The following is a 21,654-nucleotide window of genomic DNA, read 5'->3' on the forward strand; positions in this document are numbered from 1 at the left end:
TAGTGCTGGAAAGAAATTTGCGATGTTCTCAGACAAAGACTGAGCCTGCTATATGTATATATAGCTCTGGAATTGTTCTTTTCACTCTTCAGCTTTTGCTGATAAACAAGTCTGGCGCAGGATCTTCATGGCTGTCTGTACAGGCTGTTTGTTCCGGGATACGACCCACTTAAGCCATCTGCTGTCTGACAAACAAGCTCACATTATGTAAATTATCTTCCAAGCACTGTCTGGTTTTTTCTGTTTCTCTTGCTGCAAGTTTAGAAGGTAGGCTGCGACTTAGTTCCGGGCAGATATTGCTGATTAGAACCCTTTGAAGATTGCAAACAGCGAATGTTTCCGCGATTTCTTGGGAGGGCGACAATCGTTTCTTATCAGTAATAGATTGTATTAATAGTGTGAGCTTTGATACACACACAGAGAGATTACCTTCTCTCTCTAAACGAGAGCGATATGGAGTAAAAGAAGGTGAGCGTGGACGAACAAACAAAAATAAATACAGGCTGATAAAAAGACTGACAACTTACAACTTTGGGCTTGCGCGTGCTTGTGCGTGTCACTGTGTGTTTATAATACAATAACATCGATTAATATACTTATTATTAACAAAATTCCATTTACAGAAAAAGCAGGCTCACAATCATTTAGATACTGACCTAGTGTTAAGGCCTGTGATTTCTGTATTTGTCTACTTGTTTCTATGTTCTGTTTGTAGACCTAGCTCCAGTTTCGTTCGGTACATGAAATTTCCTGTCCAGAACTATCGATGTACAGAACAAACTAGCTTATATAGCATCACACAAAGCAAAGTTTACATGTATGTCCAGTGCAAAGTCTGTAGAGTATCTATGTCCATTGACTATTAGCTGTGTGGTGTGTCAATGAAACAAGGGGAAGTCGTTGTCGTTGTCCCGATGCAAGAATAGGAAGAAAAAGAAGCCTCTTGTGTTGTCTATACTCAGTTACGAAGAAGGGTTCAGAGCCTTGGATATGGACACCATTTTACAGCTACAGAGACAAGTGACACTCTCCCTTCATTAACCTCATGTTGCCCTTTGGCAACAAATTAACCTCACTTCATGACTTTAATCTCAGCCTGGTGTCCAGCGTTGTCTGGGATCGAGGTTTATTTTGTTCACTTCTCATAAGATTGTAAAATTTACAATCATCTTCTCTCTTGAATTAAAACCTTCTGGGGAGTGTCATGCATCATTTTGTTATTATTGCTGTTGTTATTGCTGTTATCGAGCGTCTGGACGCGAGCCTTTCTAGCCTTCCTAGCATTTTTACCCTGGAGTGCGAGGCTTCCTGTGTCACGATGGCTCGGGAGGGTCAACACGGAGGAGACATTTCGTCATGTCGTCTGTCTCGTCAAGCAAACATTAGCTTGTCCTTGAAACGGACTTTTACTGGTGTCACACCTTGGTACCAGCAGCGACAAAAGTCAAAAGTTCGTGATCTGAAGCGAGGCTATTGCTCTAAAGAGTTCAGAAAGACAGGTCATGCTTATACAGACTTGCTATGTTTATCAAAAGATAAGGCATATATACATCTCAAAAAGGCAAGAAAGATATTGTCAGATTCAATCTGTTGTTTATTTAATGCGAAACCTCCACGATGTGACGAACAGGATATAAAAGTACTCGCGAGGGTCGTCCACAAAACGTGATAAGTTAATTAAACAGCGCGCGTGCTGAATTAAACAGGGCACAGGTATAAATGATGAATCGATTAAAGTGCAGGTGCACGAGAAAAGTTAGAAAGTGTGGGTGGTGAGTCAAACAACGTGCATACACACGTGACAAGTTAACCAACGCACGGTAACACGTGCTCAGCTGAGCACGCGCGTGACCAGTTAAAACAACGTGCAGGAACACGTGCAACCTCGAGCTCACAGGCTTCAAAAGAAAGACGTTTGCCTTACAGCTTCGATCCCTCACTTCTACAGGAATTGCTTTTTTAAACTCCGAAAGCAATTTTACGATCTTCGTCTCAGGGGGCTTCCCTGTTCTAGAAAAGGAGAACATAAAAAGGCTTCGCTGGAACCAGATGAAGTGGAATACTTGAAGACTGAACTATTGAAGGGGAAATAGGGGGATATTGGTGTTGTACGTCCATCCAGCAAGTAAGGTATATATCACACAAGGCAACATGCAGAGAAAGAACAAGAAGTCGAGACGAGAGCTGAACCCAGGACAGCGCCAACCTTCACTGTATTGGTGACGAATGGAAGTGAAAAAAAAAGCATCAGAATTCGCACATCTGCTGACCACAACTGCATCTAAACAAATCATAATTGTCAAACCCGAACTGAATTGTTCGCCTTCAGGCAGTCGGACAGGAAGGGGAGTTAATCGATGGGTTTTTCAATAAAAAGAACCAATTTATCAGAATATTACTCACCCCAAACTGTTTAAACAGTTACGAATAAAAACAGTAGTCACAAAATCTCCGCTTGCCCAAAGAACATTATTTGGTTGTTAATAATAATAAACAAAAATTTTTATAGCTCATACACTCAGAAAGACCCTGCTCGTAGCACTAAAAAATGACATTAAAAAAACTTAATCATTTTCGTATTAACAATAATTCCTACATTGGTTTCAGCCAAGTAAGATTATCATTCGGTATTTAATTAACATGTCTAATCAAATATTTTTAGTGAACTATGTCCTGGGTCTAGAATGGCAAGGCGAGTAGCAAAACCTACGCCGCGGATTGCGACACTTCACTGTTCGCCGGACATCATCTCCATGGCTACCGCGTGACGTCAAATGTAACAGCACGTCAGCAGGGCAGCCGACTCCGAGGAAAGGCTGTTGCCACACGATACTCCAGACACAAGAGCTTTTCTCGGAGTAAGTTTTCACAAGGCTGGTTGAACTTCAAAGGAATTATTTCAAAAAACTAATTTGAAGATAATGTTTAGGTTATTTTGTAGTTTCACTCGCTGGACACTGGCCGTTGATTACATGATTAAGATGGCTACTTTATTACGTGATTAAGATGGCTTTTTTTAGTACATGATTAAGATGGCTACTTTATTACATTATTTAGATGGCTATTGTAATACAGTATTTAGATGGCTATTTTATTACATTATTTAGATGGCTGTTGTAATACAGTATTTAGATGGCTATTTTATTACATAATTTAGATGGCTATTTTATTACATGATTTAGATGACTGTTTTAATACATGATTTAGATGACTGTTTCGTTAACAAAAGGTAGCATAGGAACAATAGTCGAACGTAGGACCTGTTGCTTTAATGTATACCTTTATTTAATCTGTGTGTTTTGGGGTGACGGTGCATATTTGTGTTTTGGCCTGACTGGAGAGTGATTGTATGTACGAGAGAGAGAGCTTGTGTTTCCCATTATCTGCTTGATGGTTGAAGTTAAAACTGTCGTCAGAGAGGAAGAGTGGTCTATTTAAATGCGAAAACTCGACGCTTATGTGACTGTCCACTCTGTTCGCCAGGTATTTGGGCGAGGCGTGTCACCACCGTGTGATGTCCAATGAGCTTTTTTAACGACAGACGGCCGGAGGGGTGGATGGTGGGGGACATCAAGCTGCTGTCGTGTCACCTGGGGGTCTCTGGGAACCAGCACCGAACTCTCATCATCGAAAACAACAATCAGGCCGCACCCCAACCCAAAGCCCCTATCATCAAGAGCGTCTGTCATCGAGAGGAAGGATCCCTTGTCTGCGAACGCCAAGAGCCTCCGAAACCCACCATCATAGCTCCTCCCCGTTGTGTAGAAGAACCACCAGCCCTTAACAAGAACAACTGCTGGACGTCGGCGGGTATCGCTCTACTACCTTGTTCCTGGGAATCGCAAACCTTCGCCATAGAAAGCTGTTACCATTTGTCAGAAATGGTCATGGAGTCCGAAACGCAAGAAAACTCCGACACACAGGAATTGTACCCAGAGACACCCAATAGCCCTTGTGATTGCCCTGAGGAGGAGACACGAACACTAATCATAGAGAATGAAAAAACTGAACAGGAAGAGGAAGAGGAAGAAGAAGAGGCCTGCCCCTGTAAATCTCGTGATGAGCCAAAGACTGCCGAAGAAGGCGAAAAACCAGAGACTGCCGAAGAGATAAGTGAAGCAGAGACAGTCGAAGATGTCAGTGAGCCAGAGACAGTCGAAACAATCGAAGAGAGCCATGTACCAGAGGCAGTCGAAGAGATCAGTGAACTAGAGGCCATTGAAGAGATCAGTGAACCAGAGGCTGTTGAAGAGATCAGTGAACCTGAGGCTGTTGAAGAGATCGGTGAACCTGCGGCTGTTGAAGAGATCAGTGAACCTGAGGCTGTTGAAGAGATCGGTGAACCTGCGGCTGTTGAAGAGATCAGTGAACCTGAGGCTGTTGAAGAGATCGGTGAACCTGCGGCTGTTGAAGAGATCAGTGAACCTGAGGCTGTTGAAGAGATCAGTGAACCTGAGGCTGTTGAAGAGATCAGTGAACCAAAGCTAGAGACAGTTCCGGAATACAAGGAACCAGAGCTGGAGAGACCTGACAAATCCACACAGACCATCAAGAAGCAAATGGTATCCAGGGGCACTTATACATGTCACTAAAAACCACTGACTCTTCTTCGCAGAATACCGTGAATCTGTGTCATGGAAAACCGTGAACCGTTGCAACTACAAACCCTTGTCTCAAACAATCAAGAAGCACACATGAACATGTGTTACACAGACCGAGGATCTCGCTGTAGACATCAAGCTCTTTTGTGCCAGCAAACCGAGATCATCTTCGTCGTACAAAAACCGCGAGCCGTTGTCGCTCAGTTACGAGTTACGAGTTACTAGTCATGCCTCAATTCGAAAATTCTTCACCGTAAAGCCTGAACCCTTCGTTAGGGCGAATCACGAAACCATACCAGAGAGAAAAAAAAAACCGATAACATTTGGGCTAAACAATAAACCGTCTATTGTGGCAAACTACAAACCCACCTCAGTGAAAACCATAAACGTTGTTATCATAGTTCCATGTTCCTACAATCCTCGAACACTCTGTTATGGCGAACTACAAGCCCTCGTCAGAAAAATCTAGAACCCCGGGGCCTCGTAAATCATTATCATAGCCTAACCAACTCATCCAAATGAACATTCAAGCTGAAAACAGCCCTACATCAGTGACTACCCCGCGGATTACTGTACTCCACGGCATCTGTGCCACCGTTTCCTAACTGTAGCCTTCGGAGTGAGCAAACATCATCGGTGTTTGAAACAACACTTTACAAATACAGAGACAGGAAGCTTGTCCTTGATTTTCTCATGTTGCCTCGTGGCAACTATTTATGCTGGCGTCATGAATATGGCCCCAGTGGTGTGGGTTTTCAGAAGTTATCCCCACAACGAGGCTCGCATATTGCTATGGTGACACCGACCATTATTTTAACCAACGACTGTGCTTCTCACATTCTCCTCCAACGCTGGAAACATTTTACAGGTAATCAATTAAACCTTTTATTTATCCCCCGTCTTCATTTGACATTTTTTTCTACTTTATCCTTACTTTCTCATATTTCAGGCGAAACAACAATGAGAGCCTATCCCCACCTAAAAAGTACACAGTTTCTTCTACCTGTAAATAACTGTAGGTAGGACTTTAGCTGTCTGAGGCGGTTCGGGTATAAGAAGAGGTTAAAGGTCGTTTAAGGCTTTTTGGATATGCAGGTGCGTGGTACCGCCATTGAAAGCACCTGCACTTTTATGCTTAAATCATTATGTCTGTGTCAAAGAGTCTACCATGGCACCGTTAACGGTTTTACACTGTATGCTGTCAGTTTGTAGCAGGTGCATGATGGGATCAAGACATGACGTCCCTAGTTTAGCAAGTAGGCTGAAGATCCTTGACCGGTCAGTTACCCTTACTTCCCCCCCCCCAGCCCTTAACCTCTTTTGTTTGCCTTTCTCTCTCTCACACGGACGCAAAAGCATACACACAGACTCGTGAACATGGCATTATAACGTGATTCGACAATTCTGGTATTTGATCTTCTTGGTGACAAGTACCTAACTGCTGCGTCACTGGATAACCCTAACAAAAAGAAAGAGAGAAAAAAAGAAAAAGCAAAAAAAAAAAAAGAATTATAAATTATTTACAAAAAGCATCAACAGCACGAAATAGGACAGACATGCATGACGTCATGTTTCTATGCCAGAAGAGCCATGTGATCGTTATGTCAGTCTACATCATCGATGATCAGCCACCCCTGTAACAGGTGTGATAGAGTGAGTGCGTGTCGCCCTCATCGACGTCTCTCGGGGATAAAGTGCAGATCCCCCTATCGACGTGTTCAAAGACTGAAGAGCTACAGCTCTCATCTTTCCTGCTTGCTGTCGTCCTCGTCCTTGATGTTGGACGGTTCGAAATATCGAACGAGAAGAAAACCCCGCCAACCGCAATAAATCAGGTGGGCTAGAGACAGCTCTGGTGGTAGCAAAACCAGGAAATCGCCTTATCGAGATCTGTCACTTCGCTACCTCACGTTCCGACTAAGAGAGTGAGAAAGCGAGTGGCACGCAAACTCCTTCTGAACCTCTTCATGCTCAGGAATTAGTGTCGGTTGTGCCCCTTAGGATGTGTCCACCTGTCACAGGTTGTAGCAAAAGGAAGCCCAGTGTTGTCATTAAAACATCATTTCACTTTACATTTGTAAATAAATTTCACCGAAAATGTTTACGCGATCAAGGATGGATGTCTCATGACATTTGTATCTACCCAACCACCACACCATCCAATCTTTACTTGTCAGTAACGAGTCCAGATCTGCACTCCAAGTACTTCAGCTTGTCCTGCTCGTTAAGAATAAGGAAGAAAACCATGAGTGTACAGCTAATGGTGAGAAATAGCAAGTGCAAGCAGATTATATTTAAGCATTCTCGAGGACTCCTTTGGGGCAAGGGATATAATATGGCGAGGAGGGAAGAGAAGCAAGAGGAGGGAGCCGCTGGGGTAAGGTGACCGTCTTTCGACCCAGACAGTCGGGCAGTGGAGCACACCAGCAGACCGCCAGCACTGCACCTGACCTCAGAACAGTTCCGCCAACAATTGATCTTTGAAATCTTTTTGCAATTTGCGAGGAGGCCCAACAAAAGCCTTGAGCAACAGCCAAGTCTCTCTCTCTTTAAATAGAAAAGAAAAAAAAACCTGAAAAGAGCATGCGAATCGACCGGCTCTCCTGTTACGAGGTCTGGGTTTTGTGACTTCATGCCGTGGTTGACACGCCAGAACAGCGGGAGTCATCATCTGAGGCCTTAGTGAAGAACCAAGGATAAAGTCGCTTCTCACAGGGTATCATGGGTAAATTCAGGACATGCATCTTCTCTTTGTTGTTTGAAATTGTCCAGAACCATTGTTGGACACTGTGGTATTTTATTTTACCCCAGGCCACATCTTTGTCACCGCTTCTCGGATCACAGAGGTATACAGTCATTCATTCGTCCCTTGACTCGTACTGTCGTATCAGTCTTTAAAGGGATTCTAAAGGCAAAATAAAACTGCTTAGAATCGCGTGAAGAGTAGGATCCACTTGAATCTCGTCTATTTTTGTGTCTGTTCGTATGGGAAAAGTTGAAGGTTTTGTAGCATGTTGTGTTTAGGAAGAGAAATTACATAGGACTCTCGTTTACTTAGACGGCGTCTCATTCTCCGTCACGTGACCTTATGACCAAGACTGCTTACCAAGTGAAACAGACTGTTTTCTATAATTTTCAAAACTTTGCTTTGAAAAGTTAACTTTAAAACCTAAGTAAACTCACGAGACACCACCGATGATGACGTCAAATCTTCGCAATGACGACAGACACTTCCTGTACGTCTCTGACGTCACACCCAGACTCGTCTGCTTGACCATCTCGGGAAGCTATCGTGGTTACTCGACGGAAGGACACAAGGGTCGATTTCACTGGATTTTTTCTATTTTTATAAACACCGGCAACCGAAATAGTGCTAATAAGTGGTAATTAAGTGAGAAACGAATCGTTTAGTTCTCCTGTATTGCTCTGTAATTGTAACTAAATATATTTTTGAAACGGAGTATCCCTCTAAGGCAGACCTGGGCAAAGGCCGGCCCGCGGGCCGGATCCGGCCCGCCTCCTGTCTCTGACCGGCCCGCCCGCTGGCCCGCCCACCAGTATATATACTATATATCCAGTATTGGGTGAAACTGAGTTTACTATATTAGTCCGGCCCTCTAAAACCATCCCAATATCTAATGCGGCCCCTTGGGAAAATTAATTGCCCACCCCTGCTCTAAGGGGAGGACATGGGTAGATACTGCAGTTGACAAGGCCTGCAACTCGATCCTGTCTTGAACTAATGGAGGACACTCCGACATGGGACGACGTCCACTCCTTTACGTTTGTCTTCCCCTGACTACCTCGGCATCGACCTTTCAAAGGACAGTCTTCAACAAAGTGTCGTGCTGGGTCATATGGCTGAACCAGAACATCTTTCGCTTCCTGACAGTTGCGAGTAGTGGTTCCTGGTGTCCTACAAGTGTGGCAGTCATGCTTCGTGCAAAAACATTGGCTTTATGTTCCTTGTACGCAGCTTTCTCATGCACTTGTTCTCCAATGCATGGATTCTGTTTTCCATATCTGCTAAAGCCCCTGTTTCACATCCGTAAAGCAGGATCTGTACTTCGAGGAATTTGCACAGACTGTACCTGGTAGTAAACCTGATGTCAAGGTTGCTCCAGATCCTGTCCGCCCTAACCATTACTGATGTTGTGTTCACTATCCTGATGAGGATATCTGTCGTGGAGCTGTTACTATTGGAGAGAGTGGGCTGCTTACTCTACGAGCCGTACTCCGTTTATGTAGATGTTTGCTTTATCATTGCCATTGGCAATGGCATTGCTTTAGTCGATGCCGGTCTCCATTTTATATGCATATAACAAACATCTGCGGGCTCTCCATTTGCCCATTTTGCCAAGGGGCTCAGAAACCCTTGCTTCGCAACTAAAAATCTGGGTTCTGCTGATTAGGCGTGTCGCCAGCCATCGCCTGATGTCAAACGTGATACGAAAATCGATCAGGTCGCAGATTTCCTTGAACTTTTCATCTGTTGAAAAGAAAGTAAAGACAGAGAAAAAAAATATTGACTGTCGCTCAAGAGTTATTATTTTTGGTATGGCCTTGAAAAACTAATTTATGGGTGCAGGAAAACAGGAAACCCTAGAAAATAAAATAATTACTGCTACTACTGTTAATAATAATAAAGCGTTCTTAAAGGTGTAGTAAAGCCTGTGGCGGGGGTGATAGGGCTGTGGCGGGCTGTATGACGTCAGCGAGGGAGAGGACGTGTCGGTCGTTGTTAGGATTTGAACTCGAGTGATCGGTGGTGTGTGGTTAGTTGGATTAGTTATATATGTATATATATATTAGTGATAACAATCTAGAATTCTAGATGGCTAAGAACAATGTCCAACCATATCACGGCATAAGCTGACACTGGGATGAGGTTGATGTCATCGGAGGACGAAAGAGAAGAGTCCCGTGTAATTTTCGGAAGAGTCCCGTGTAATTTTCGAAAGAGTCCCGTGTAATTTCTATTATTAAATACAACATTCTTTAAAACATTTAACTTTCTCCACATGAACAGACACGAAAATAGACGAGATTGAAACTGCTCTTACTCTTTACGAGATTCTAAACAGTTTTATTTTTGCCTTTCTAATCCCTTTCAACAGCACTGCTCTTTGAAATGCCTGCTGCACTTAACAGGAATAATTACAAATGTTACTCGTACAATGTATCAAAAATATACATTGTATATACATTCCAGCATTTCAGTATGCAAGCATATACTACAACATATCAACAGCCATACATACAAGGAGATTAAGAAAACGCATGGACATAAGTGCACCACCGTAATATTAGATAGCAAAGGTCACCATGAATAATTCACTCGCCCTCCTGCCACCCGGTATGCTTTCTCGCTGTCATGGTGTAAGCACATTAAGCTTGGCCACCTTCTGCTGTTATGGTTATGGTGTGCGTGTGTGTGTGTGTCTTTTAGATACGTACGTGTGTGTGAGGGAGAGAGAGAAGGTCTTGCTGTACTAAGAATAAATACAAAATAACTTATTCATGCTGCGTCAACGTCGGATAGCTCCGCTGCTGCTAACGGAATTAAGTGAGTGACCAAGTCAGCAAAGCTTTCTGGAATATTCCTGGGACAATCTTACAAGGGTTACTGCGCCGAATGCAGGCGGTGTTTCCGTACAGAAGTCACAAATACATTCAAATGCATTTGTAAAGTTTTTTTTTATGGACATGGTTGCCGTGTGGGACTCGATGCATACTCTATACGTGGAATCTTAGTTTTCTATCGTTACTTTTTCTTTCATGGATCCCAGTTCTTTTCCTGTTGCCATTATGGAGTGTTCACATGAAATTGTTTGCTGTCCATTGCTAGATTTTTGCTGCCCTCTAGGGTAAACATCCTGTTGCGTCCAGGAGACAGCTTTCATGAAATAGTAATTTACCAAATGGGAAACCGCAGAGGTTGATTCAGGGCTCCTCTTGCTTTTACGACCTTCACCAGCCTGAAGCAGCGCAATAGCCAGGTCTCGGATCTGAGCTTTAAAGTGCATGTCTGGGTGCCCTTCGCAAAAAAAAAAAAAGCCCTCAAAACACTAAGTTCATTCATTAAAATTACTCGATTAGACAAATGGTATGCTTAGCTTGGAATAAGAAATTCATGTTCCATAATTACTCGTCGATTTTTAGTCGTCCCTGTATGTTGTCTCATGTCGAGGTTGTTTTTCGTGAGAACCAACAACGTTGGGGAAACTTGGCAACTCCAGCGCTCGATGACAGGTGTGTTCCCCTCATTTGGCAGAGGGTGCTAGAAACAGATGATGGCAACGAACGGTGACGATGAATGAGAGGGATCAGGAAGCCAATATTTTTTGCGTGTACACACACACACTCTGAAACAACTGCACCACGCGCGCCCCGGCAACAAATGAACGTGCAAACAGTAGCTGCACAATTTATGGGCACCACTGATCTTTTAAAAATATATAACTAACTCCTAGACCCTGGGTGGTTCTGCTTGAATCCAACTATAACCGCCTTATTGGCACACGAAAGGCGGTACTGTCTCAATTACCCTGCTATTATATTTTAGTTTGGTTTTTTCCTTTAACTGTCACAGTTGCATGTCTGTCAGTAGAGTCTTGCAGCTGTTAGTACGTTTTTATGAAAACGTTTTCCTCTGTAAAGATACTCTGTAAGACAAACCCAGACACATATGGCAAGTCTACGCATCACCAACCACGGACGTCTATCTCTGCTTGCAGGCGAATTTTCCCACCTTAATTTCTAGAACGAAACTAATTAAGGCACTAATTTTCTTCCGGTTTAACTATCAAAATCAGTTTATCATACTCGTGCTCTTGTTCATCTGTGTGGCACCAGCCACAGTCCCAAAGATATTAGAGGACCTGTCAACTCGACTGAAGCTTATTTCACGCCAGCGTTCACTCGAGTGCAGAAGACAAGATCTCAACTGACACTTCGTGATCAAGTCCGCGGTCATAGGTTCTGCACCTATTCCTCACACAGGACAAAGTGCTTTCTTAGATGCTTTTTCGGATCTGATATGGCTGGTGGCAGGAAGCGGGAATTGTTTGGTGGGTGTGGGAGTGGGAGGCGGGAAAGGGGTGTTAGCGCTTTAAAAGGATAGTTCGGCGACTTGAAAGACAAAAAACGTTTTTTTTTCCCAAGTATGACTGCAGGACTTCACGACCAGGAATTGGCATCAGTGTCAGTGTACCGATTCCCCCGCCTCCCTTTTAACTTTGTCTTTCCTGTGTGTAGAATTGCGTGTGCGTGGGGGATGTCACTGGCCTTAAAACATTTTTCTTATTTTAAGCTTATGTGGCATGTATGTCTTCTATGAAAAATTGTAAGCTGTAAGCTATAATTAATTTCGTGTTATTTCCGGTTCTTAGAACTGGGAAGTTTTTTTCTGACCTTGTAAAATTATCTTGCTGTTGTCATTAACTTCCCTGTGAAGCTAAATAGGTTTCATTTCTATTTCTAGGAATGAAATATTCTCTTATATATTCACACAGTTATGTATGTCTCGACGAGAAGAGTAATTATCTTATTAATAAATATCCTTTCCGCTTCCAGGAACTGCATGTGCAGCTCATATGGCCACTCAAACTTCTATACTGCGTAAAGAAACAAGAACTTGATATCAAAGGGGAGGTAATTAATTTATTACAGGCTGGAAAAAAAAGATTTAAGGCCCATTATTAAACGACTGAAAACACTGAAATTACATGCATTCGCATGTCTGGAACAATGTAACAAGCAGACATCAGATCTAAGCTTTTGAAAACGCTCACGCACGCACACAGCTATTATGCACAACCATGCAAGGATGCCATATGCATTAAATAAATAATGATCTTTACAAAAAAAAATATTTTGTAACTAGGTAAAAAGATGTGCAACCCTTAGTTTGATGCAAGTCTGCAATTTTGAAAAATTGTATTTTACCTCCTTTTATAGCGAAATTGTCATAAGAGAAAACCTTATAAAAAAAAACCCTACCTCATCAGTGGAAACCAGACTGTAGTTTATGAGATTATCCCTAACATGTCTGCTGCTAAAGAGGTTTCTCTTTACAAGTTGTACATGCAAAACATTTTTAGACCTGTAGCAGGTGTGAGTGATAAATGGCATATTTATCTGTCTTCATATTTGTTATATCTGTACCCTGACATCTTTCTGAAATGAAACTCACAGTAACACAAATGTCAATGTGATGTACAGCAGCTTATTCTGTAGCGATGAGACGTTCTGTACACCAAGCACTCTGTAAGGACATAAAAGGTGATGCCGTCCTGCAAATGCTCTTGCAGGTTAGTCATGAATTATTTTTTTGAGTTGGATGGAATACATGCCCAGTTATTCTGAACCTCTGAACACATGATTCACTTGTTTCAGTGTTAACAGCAAAGCAATTAATTTAACACAACAGATGCACACCTAGACTACACACCACAACTAATCTGTTTTCTCACTTTCTCTCTTCCCTTCTCAAGATCTCCATCACATACTTATGCATCAGAGCACTTTCACTCCTGGTTCAAAATTAAAAATAAAGATTAACCTGTTTGTAATTTTGAAACACCAAATAGTACATCCATGCTGACAGCCAGTGGCTATATATAAAGATGAATGTTGCTGCCTATATTCTAAATTCTCTGTTTGGGAGCAATAGTACAAGCTATAGACTTAGGAACAGCTGATACTCAGCATCAATCAGAGTGTCTTCAATGGTATTTGCTGAAAGCATGTTAAAGGCCCCTGAATCTTAAAAAGTAACAATAGCAACAAGATGTGTAGATCTCCCATGAAGCAACAAACAACTTTGCACTTCCAGTTCAGTGACATGTTATTTCCCCTGATCAAGACATATGTCAAGAAGAACAAGGGCAGACAAAAAGAACCAACACAGTTAGGGCTTGGTGATGTTCAGCATGTCTGAGAGGACAATCTTGCGATATTTAGATTCAAGGCCCTTCATGTAACTTAGTTGTTCTGCCACATGGAATTCCCTGATTGGTTCCTCCTGCCATATTAACAAAAAGTAGAAAATATTTCATGATGACTAAGAATCCACAATTTATTATGTAAAATTTTCTTCTAAACCATGTAAAGGCCATAATACCACATAACCTTTGCAGAAATAAGCATAGATGCATGTAAGAGCAACCAATTATGTCTATCATAAAAAGTTTATTTTCTGAAGAAAATCTCAAACAAAACTATGCCTGAACATCATATTACCTATGACTTAAAGGGCAAACTGACAAAAGCATAACAAATTTGAAAACATTAGTATCAGCTGTATAAAGATATCTCTCACATCTCAATTTACACATATAGTAGTATGAAACATGGCAGGCATACACACGCACACAGGACAGGTACAGGCTGGTGGTGGGGGTAATTACTGACCGGGTGATGACCCCGTGAGAAGGAGAGCGAGAGAGGGTTGACTAGACACATGATGTAGGTATGGGAATGTGTTTGGAGGGAACTTGGACGTGAAGGTCAGCCAGCCAGTGGTCAGAACGTGAGGGGACAGCACAGATGCGGGAGGACGTTTCATCGTTTCATCGAGAGCGTGATTGTGTGGTGTGGAGGTTTCTTCTTAGCCAGAACCATCCACTGGCATTAGAGTAAAACGATTCCGAACCCATGAAAGTGTTGTGTTGGGTTCTTGGGAAGAGATTGGGAGAGCGACCCCATCTACCGTTACACACACACACTATGACCACAGACCTTAAGGAAGACGACAAGGTCCTGGGTCTGGCTTTGCAGCATGATATGCTGCTGAAGGTGCCTGAGTGCTGCCACACAGAAGTATGCCTGGTAGTCCACACCCATGATCAGCACAGTACAGATGTACAAGACAATGTCCCCCCAGTCCAGGTAGTTCCAAAAGCACTGCTTCAGCCAGTGCACACAGATCTGTACAAATAAATATTGAGACCAAATATATGAATAGTGCAGGATCAAAATTTAGCGATTTTAGCAGCTCAACACTTGCTAAAGTGCAAGTCAGGTTGACAAAAGAATGTTTACGCCATGCACCAGTAGTTTTAAAATAAGCAGGTATCAAAAGATACTCAGATTCTTTGTTTTTATGCCATGCAAATGATACTTTTATAACTAGTAACCAGCAACTTCTTAAATAAATTTGCCTCAGCAATTTGATTTAATTAAAACAACAGTAATTCAATCATTTAATATAATAATAAAAATGAATCCACACGAAGGTGACAAAAAGGAAAAAAGATATATCACATCCTAAATCCTACATAACTGTATACTCTTAAGCTGTCTAGTATCCATGATCACTTAGAAAAAGGCATGCGTCTTTCAACAGATCTCTTCAAAGATTCCTGGTAAAATATTCCATTCCAGATCTCTCTCCAGAGACTCTCTTCATATACTCCAGGCAGAATATTTCACCTAGAAGAATGATCTTAGAAACTACCTGTGCAGGTGTATATCCAGACATCTTAAAAGCTGAGGTTATTAGTGGCAGTTCCACTTGCAGGATGAGCTCGATGTTGTGGGCTGTGCTAGAGAAAATTGGATGGATACCACTGGTAAGGAATGCTGTAGGAAGATGCACTGAAGAATGCATGCGTGCTGGCCATAAATACACAGAGCAGCCTAACTGTGAAAGCCGATGCAGGAAGCCCCAAGCCCTATCATGGTTGCCATGGAAGATGAGAAAGACTGTTGCTGTTAGCCAGTCGAATCCTGGGTAGGCACCACTGAGACAGCTTGGCTCTTAGTCAAGGATATTACTCTCAAGACTGGCTGGAGGTCTTATGCAAAGCCATGTAACACTGTGCTCATAATAAAAAACAACTGAATATCGTAAAAGTGTAAGATTTAAATGGTCATCTAAAGTTGGAACGGTTCACCCTGTCTTTTGTATCACTCTCTTTCTCCTTTTTTTCCAATCACTTTCACTCTCTAATTTCCTCATATGTGAGTAAATATTCACTTAGATGCATGACAGCCAGGGTTAGAGGGTGTCAATGTTCATCTAGAGTATCAGTATTTGCTTATTTTCAACATTACAGATCAGTGAAGAAGGTTAAGGTAGATGAAAGCAGGCATTCTTGTCATATCAGGGAGAGTGTGCCAGTGCTCGCTAAGGCCACTGATTTTCCATGGGGATGGGAGATGAAATTAGGTGTGTTTGTAGAGTGCAAAAATCTGCTAAATTTTTCATTCAAGGATATGTAATGAGGTTTTTGAACTCTTCTGCTGTTGCTTTAGGAAACACCCTGTTTGTTTGACCAGGTGGGTTAGGCTGTCCTTTGCATCTGAAGAAGAGTTGATTACTTTCAGGTGTCTCCCATATCTGCACAAATATTTTAAGGCTGACTAAGCATAATTTATTCAGCTGCCTGCATGTCTTTATGATTTGTTTTTACCAATGTGACACACACAGCACAGTGGATTTAAACAGATGGAAGGTATGTAAGTGACAGACTACAGGACTAAGATCCTTCTTATTTAGAAATGGAGATATAAGTACTTGTGCAACAGAGCCCAAAATGTGCATCACCTTATTGCAGTTTCAATGCCCAGTTCATGCAAGGGAGACAACTTGAAGTTCTTGATATTTCCCTCATTACCTGCACGACAGTATCAAAACATTTAAAAAAATTATGGAATACAAACTGCATAAATATTACCATATTCCGAACACAATACTGAAACAACTGTACTACTTTAATACACTTTGTAAGGTATAAGGATGGTATCGCAATAATGACCATTCTGATGCATATTTAGATAACTGGTTAGTATCTGTTACCCCACAATTTCATTAAGTATCTGAAACAGGTTTTCTCTCTAACATAGCAGCATCTCTGACAAAATATTTCATTAAAACTTTAAAACATCTCTTGCTCCAAGAAATAAAGAACCAATAGAACGACATATACAACTCCTCTAAAGGACAAAGAGATGGAGCTTCTCCATTCATAAGTGTAACCCCAAGGGAAAAGTTGCTGCACAGGTTATTGTTAATATCTTGTATGTACTTGTTTATATTTATAATGATGGTTTTTCCAACATGGAAAAAGAAAAAATAATTACGTCATCTTATGACATATTTTAAGTGGAAAATGACAGCTATTCCTTGAACCCTTACTTAGCAATAGAGATTTACCTGCAAATTCAACTTGAGGGAAAATGGCCTCAGAACGAACACTGCATAATGCTGCCACCCCTTCTTCCAAAAGCTGCTGTAAAACTATGTGAATTTGTATGGGTTAAATAAATGCTTGTGTCATTTTATTTATGATAATGTGGTAATATTCCTTTTTTTTTTTAACACCTCTTTCATTTGGGGAAGGGGATAACCAATGAATTTGAACACTAACTCCAGAGGTCTGTGCTTTACCCAGTTTGATACCTATGTGGTATTGTGCACTTCCCCCCATTTAATTTAGCTATTAACCCACTGACTCCTCTACAAGGTTGGAAAAAAAAAGGCAAGAAGGGAGAGGAAAACAGTAATGAAAGAGACAAGATGAGCAGCTCTGTCTTTAACATCAAGGGAATTAATTCAAGGACCAAGATTTCAGGATGAGTTACTCTGGAGTGACCTTTCTTTGCGTTCTTTTTGGGAGGAGAAGGGAAAGAACAAAAATACTGACAAGCCTCCGGCAAACCCAATGACACTTTGAAACTCTATGAACTGACCACAAGTTTTTACAGAATATGGTTCTACATTTGTGATAACACCACACTTATTGGTTATCCAAACTCCATGTAAGTATATGGGTTATGAACTGGCCTAGTACAAGTATAAAATACATCAGTGTAAATAGGGTTTTAAACAATAGAGTGTTGAAGCTAGCAGAGAGAAGTAAGAGTAGACAACTCTCACCTGTGCCTTTTGCAAGATCTGGTATAGATGACAGCGATTTCATTACCAGTGAGCGACACTTTTCAAGCCATCCTGGGCCTTTTTTCTCTCCTTTACTGGAGAGAAACTTACTAAGCTCTGTTTCTGCGAACAAGATAAAAAAAAAAGTGAAAGCCACAATCAGAACTATTACAAAAAGTAACTGGAAGAGTATAAGTTCTTCTGCTACAATGAGTAAACAATCTGACTCAAGACACTTTTTATTAGGATTCTTCAAACAGAATGCACATAAATTACTTTACTAATTAAGTATAATAAGAAGAATAGTGTTTCTTTGAAAAACGTATTGTAAAACCAAGATATAATAAAAAATAAAAGCTAGTCCCAAAAAAGTATCCACTAACATCTAAAACACACCACACAAAAGGGCAAAAACCATGATGCATGATGAAAACAGCTACTTTCTGAACTCGAGTTTTAGTGACACTTTCTTTTAAGTGTTTTAAAGACAATATGCCAAGTAGCAAGAGACTTGTATGAACAGCTAACAGTGGGTGTTAACCATTGATCTACATTCACTACATTCAATACACGTGCCCTTTACCTTGCTTGTTAGTAGCCCTGCCTGTCAAATTTGGAATGTACTGGCGAGGCAAAGGGAGTGAGGAGAAGAGAGGATAAGGATATATAGAATCTTTGCCCTAGATGGTGACAGCAACAAAGAAATCCAAATAAAACTTTGAAACATTCTCACTCTCTCTCCAAGTGTATATATATATATCTATATAATATACATGCATTTGTTATACTCAGGAATCATCTTTATAACAGCGACACACCTCATCTATGAATCTGGGGCACTTTAGACAATCTTCTGTGTTGACCATTCACTGCTTATTATTTAAAACTTTAGTGAGCTATGCCTCCCTATCTTAAACTTCCAAGTCTACATCTTCCTCACAGCCAGACCCTTGTAAGTTAGTTGTGATGAAAGGCTATAGCCTTTAAATCAACCGACTCAACATGATACATACAACAATAAATATTTACCTCTACAAGTGTGCGAGGAGGTATAATTCGTTCAGATGGTCCACCAAGCAGGTGACACTTGACCAGAATATAGTTTCTCTCAACAGATAGCATGTCTATGATGATCTCATCCCTTATTCATGACACATCAAACAACAAACTTAATATTAGCAGGCATGATGGTCACAACAGTATGACAGTTGCTAACATTTTTTCATCACTTAGCTATTTCTAACTTCTTTGTACTATGTCTTTTAGTGTTGGGCATGCACCTCAAAATTTAGATGGGCTTTTTTCCATGCTATGGACAGGAAAATTTCCATTTATAAGGCTCTGAAGTTTGGTGGTCAGTTCATTTGACTACGGAGCAGCAAATCGTTAGTTTAAGGCCTGATTGGGCCCATATTTAGATATCTACCCCTGCCCATCCAAAGGCTATTCAGTAGACATAGGTCATGATTTATAAAAAAGCAGCCTGTTCAGCATACATAGGTAATGATTTACAAGAAGGCAGAAAATGAGGGTTGGGCTCTGCCTTCCACAATCTATAACCACTTGCATTCATTGCCCCTTCATTAACTAAGCTATTGTACTCTTTACCACTAGCACCACAGGAAAATGCTCATATCTGAGTATGCAAGCAATCAAAAGTACATAGCCATTTCAGTGTATACACCCACACACTCTCTCTGTCCCCTAACTATTCCTCATTCCAAAAATAGACAGCATACCTGTCTTCAGGTTTGTTAGCTGCCTGAGCGTCCAGCAAGACCTTCTCAAACTTGTACTGTGACTGTAGAAGGAGGTATGTGTCAAGACAGGAGACCATCACACTGAGCAGCCTGCAAACACAAGATCACTCTCTGTTAATGTATCTTCTTCTTCCTTGCCTGACCAGCCAGCTATTGTAATTCAACTTAATTTTTTCCAGTAGGCAGTGATCAGCATGCCCAGCTACCATCTACAACCTGACAGATCAACAGAAGTTAAACATCTACACACCCATATCCCATGACTTAGCTGAGCACAAACCAGAAGGAAAACAAATCCCATTAAAAAGACTGTGCAAGTCACTCCAATGGTCATAATTCAGTTTTAAAATCATAACATGGTCCATCATCACATGTGGTTTTATTTTAATATAGAGATCAAATTAAACAAAATACACCTTAATCCAGGGGAAGTGGACAGCAAAATGGTTACAGTACTGGTGTCTGAACTGAGAGGGGTGCCATGTGACACCTGTGTGGCACAACAGACTTCCCCCAGTCAACCCAGCTGTCAGGAATGGGTACCTGACTCCAGAGAGGGTTAGGGAAGCTAAGGCAGCAAGGGAGAGATGGGTACCACCCTTGCATAAAGATGGTTCCGAGAAAAGTGGGGTCTCTAACACCTTACTCCCCAAAAGACCTGAAAAAGGTTAGGGACTGACCTTTACTTTACCTACCTTAAACCAAAGCAGTGTGACTGCTCAAAGTTAAAAAGAGAATGGACTTTTTCAGGAGAGTCAATGATGGCAAGTCGGTCCAGCAAACCCTTCAGAAAGAAGAACAGCTTTACATTAAAAGTTGTATCAGTAAAACAGCTTTTAACATGCTAAAAGTAATGGTGCACTGTAGTGCTGCTCTCTCTCTCTCTCTCTCTTCCCCCACTCCCTCAATTTATAGACATCTTCCCCCATACCTTAACCTACCACACCATACTCTCACTAGAAATACCCAAGTAAATCATGAGAAAACTATCATCGACTTTCACACTTAGTACATCTAAGTACATGCACCAACATACACCTACAATCTTCATCCCAACCAGAACCCTTTGCTCTTCACCTGACCAGCATACACTGTCTACTCCTATCACGTAGCTTTTTAGCTATGGTTAGACTCTCCTTTTACATCAGCAACTTATCTATTCTTTTAAATGTGCATTCAAAACAGCATCTTTTCCATAAACACTACTCCCAAACAGTCCTGTTCTCCCTCCCACCCCCTCCTGTTCATGTTCCTAGACAAGCATGATTATGTACTTAAAATGCACATTTTTATTGTTATTTTCTTCCTTGAATATATTTAAGATGTTAACCCAATTATTTTCAAACTCACTGCAATGGTGTCTGGGATATCACGGAAAGTGTACTGGCTTCTGGTAGGCAACAACTGCCCTTTCAACACTTCGTACACTGCTGGAAATCCTGACAGAATGTTCATAAGACGTGTAAAGTGCTGCACAAAGATCATGCGTAGCCAGTTATGTGCACTTTTCTGATATGTTTAGTACTGAAAAAAAGTCTTTCATTTATAAAAAATATATCTTAAAATAATAAAAGGATCCCTAACGATATAAAACATTATTTTGTTGGTTCGTTTATTTAGTAGGAAAGTGCATCAACTCTGAGGTAATTTCGCACTATGGGGAAACCCCCAACACCCATCCTGCAAACAGGTGTCACATTCAGAAAGTATCCTGAGACGAGATCTGAACCCTAAACCACTCACTGCAGTGGTGACAAGGAAATGTTTTAATCACTACACTATCGAGTGCCCTGGTAAAACATTTACTGGAAAAATCATCAATTATATGCTTCAAGCTTCATATGCTTTCACCTTCTGAGAATTCCTGTCAACATGTTCTACGGGCCATGCAGGTGGCATAAAAATTACAGCATCCTCTGGTCCACACTCAAGTGAAGACCACAGCTCCTTCAGTAAGGCAGCAATATAGCCTGCAAGAACAAGCCATGCAGCAAACAATGGCTAATGAGTGTTCATTTAGTGACACCATTTGTAATTTTTCCTTTAAAACCAGTATCCTTCATGATGACAGAATTTAAAACAAAAGCTTCTGACTTTTTATTACAAATAAAACTAAAGTGCAAGGAATGGCATACTGCTTACATGAAATCTTTAGGCTATTTTACCTTTTTTACTGTAAAAGCTTGCTGGTTCTACTTGTATTGTTGCCCTGACATTACCTGTGTTCTGAAGGGCCACCATGCCAGGTGCTGTGGCAGCTACTTGTGTTACCATGCAGCCATAGCCAAATTTTTCACACTTGCTTACCTACAAAACAATACATATTAAAACATGTTTTTTTTTAAACTTAATACTGTGCAACACTATATAGCAATACATAATACGTTAATAAGTTTATCATTGTTTGAAA

At 41.2% G+C, this 21,654-nt stretch overlaps 2 protein-coding genes across 2 annotated transcripts in view; one reads left to right on the forward strand and one right to left on the reverse strand.

Moving 5' to 3' along the window:
- Positions 1-2,720: 2,720 nt before the first annotated feature.
- Positions 2,721-12,906, forward strand: LOC112576439 (probable serine/threonine-protein kinase kinX). Its single transcript, XM_025258849.1, has 3 exons — positions 2,721-2,858; positions 3,484-5,469; positions 12,177-12,906. Exon 2 carries the CDS (start codon positions 3,522-3,524, stop codon positions 4,590-4,592), a length of 1,071 nt encoding a protein of 356 aa, XP_025114634.1. The 5' UTR covers positions 2,721-2,858; positions 3,484-3,521; the 3' UTR covers positions 4,593-5,469; positions 12,177-12,906.
- Positions 12,244-21,654, reverse strand: part of LOC112577428 (protein broad-minded-like) — a 36,482-nt gene continuing 27,071 nt past the window's right edge. The window contains exons 24-37 of the mRNA XM_025260493.1: positions 21,464-21,551; positions 21,096-21,214; positions 20,595-20,714; positions 19,940-20,028; positions 19,224-19,334; positions 18,514-18,625; positions 18,068-18,164; positions 17,485-17,607; positions 16,762-16,845; positions 16,153-16,222; positions 15,824-15,945; positions 15,061-15,356; positions 14,343-14,531; positions 12,244-13,626 (exon numbers count right to left, since the gene is read on the reverse strand). Coding sequence (XP_025116278.1) covers positions 13,513-13,626; positions 14,343-14,531; positions 15,061-15,356; positions 15,824-15,945; positions 16,153-16,222; positions 16,762-16,845; positions 17,485-17,607; positions 18,068-18,164; positions 18,514-18,625; positions 19,224-19,334; positions 19,940-20,028; positions 20,595-20,714; positions 21,096-21,214; positions 21,464-21,551 — 1,734 coding nt within the window. The 3' untranslated portion in view covers positions 12,244-13,512. The remainder of the gene's footprint in view (positions 13,627-14,342; positions 14,532-15,060; positions 15,357-15,823; positions 15,946-16,152; positions 16,223-16,761; positions 16,846-17,484; positions 17,608-18,067; positions 18,165-18,513; positions 18,626-19,223; positions 19,335-19,939; positions 20,029-20,594; positions 20,715-21,095; positions 21,215-21,463; positions 21,552-21,654) is intronic.

Source organism: Pomacea canaliculata, linkage group LG12, assembly GCF_003073045.1.
Source record: "Pomacea canaliculata isolate SZHN2017 linkage group LG12, ASM307304v1, whole genome shotgun sequence".
In the NCBI taxonomy this organism is placed as follows: Eukaryota; Metazoa; Mollusca; class Gastropoda; order Architaenioglossa; family Ampullariidae; genus Pomacea; species Pomacea canaliculata.

What these genes read in the sequence shown, in the direction of transcription:
- LOC112576439 (XM_025258849.1), top strand. Translation starts at nt 3,522, where the DNA reads ATGAGCTTTTTTAACGACAGACGGCCGGAGGGGTGGATGGTGGGGGAC.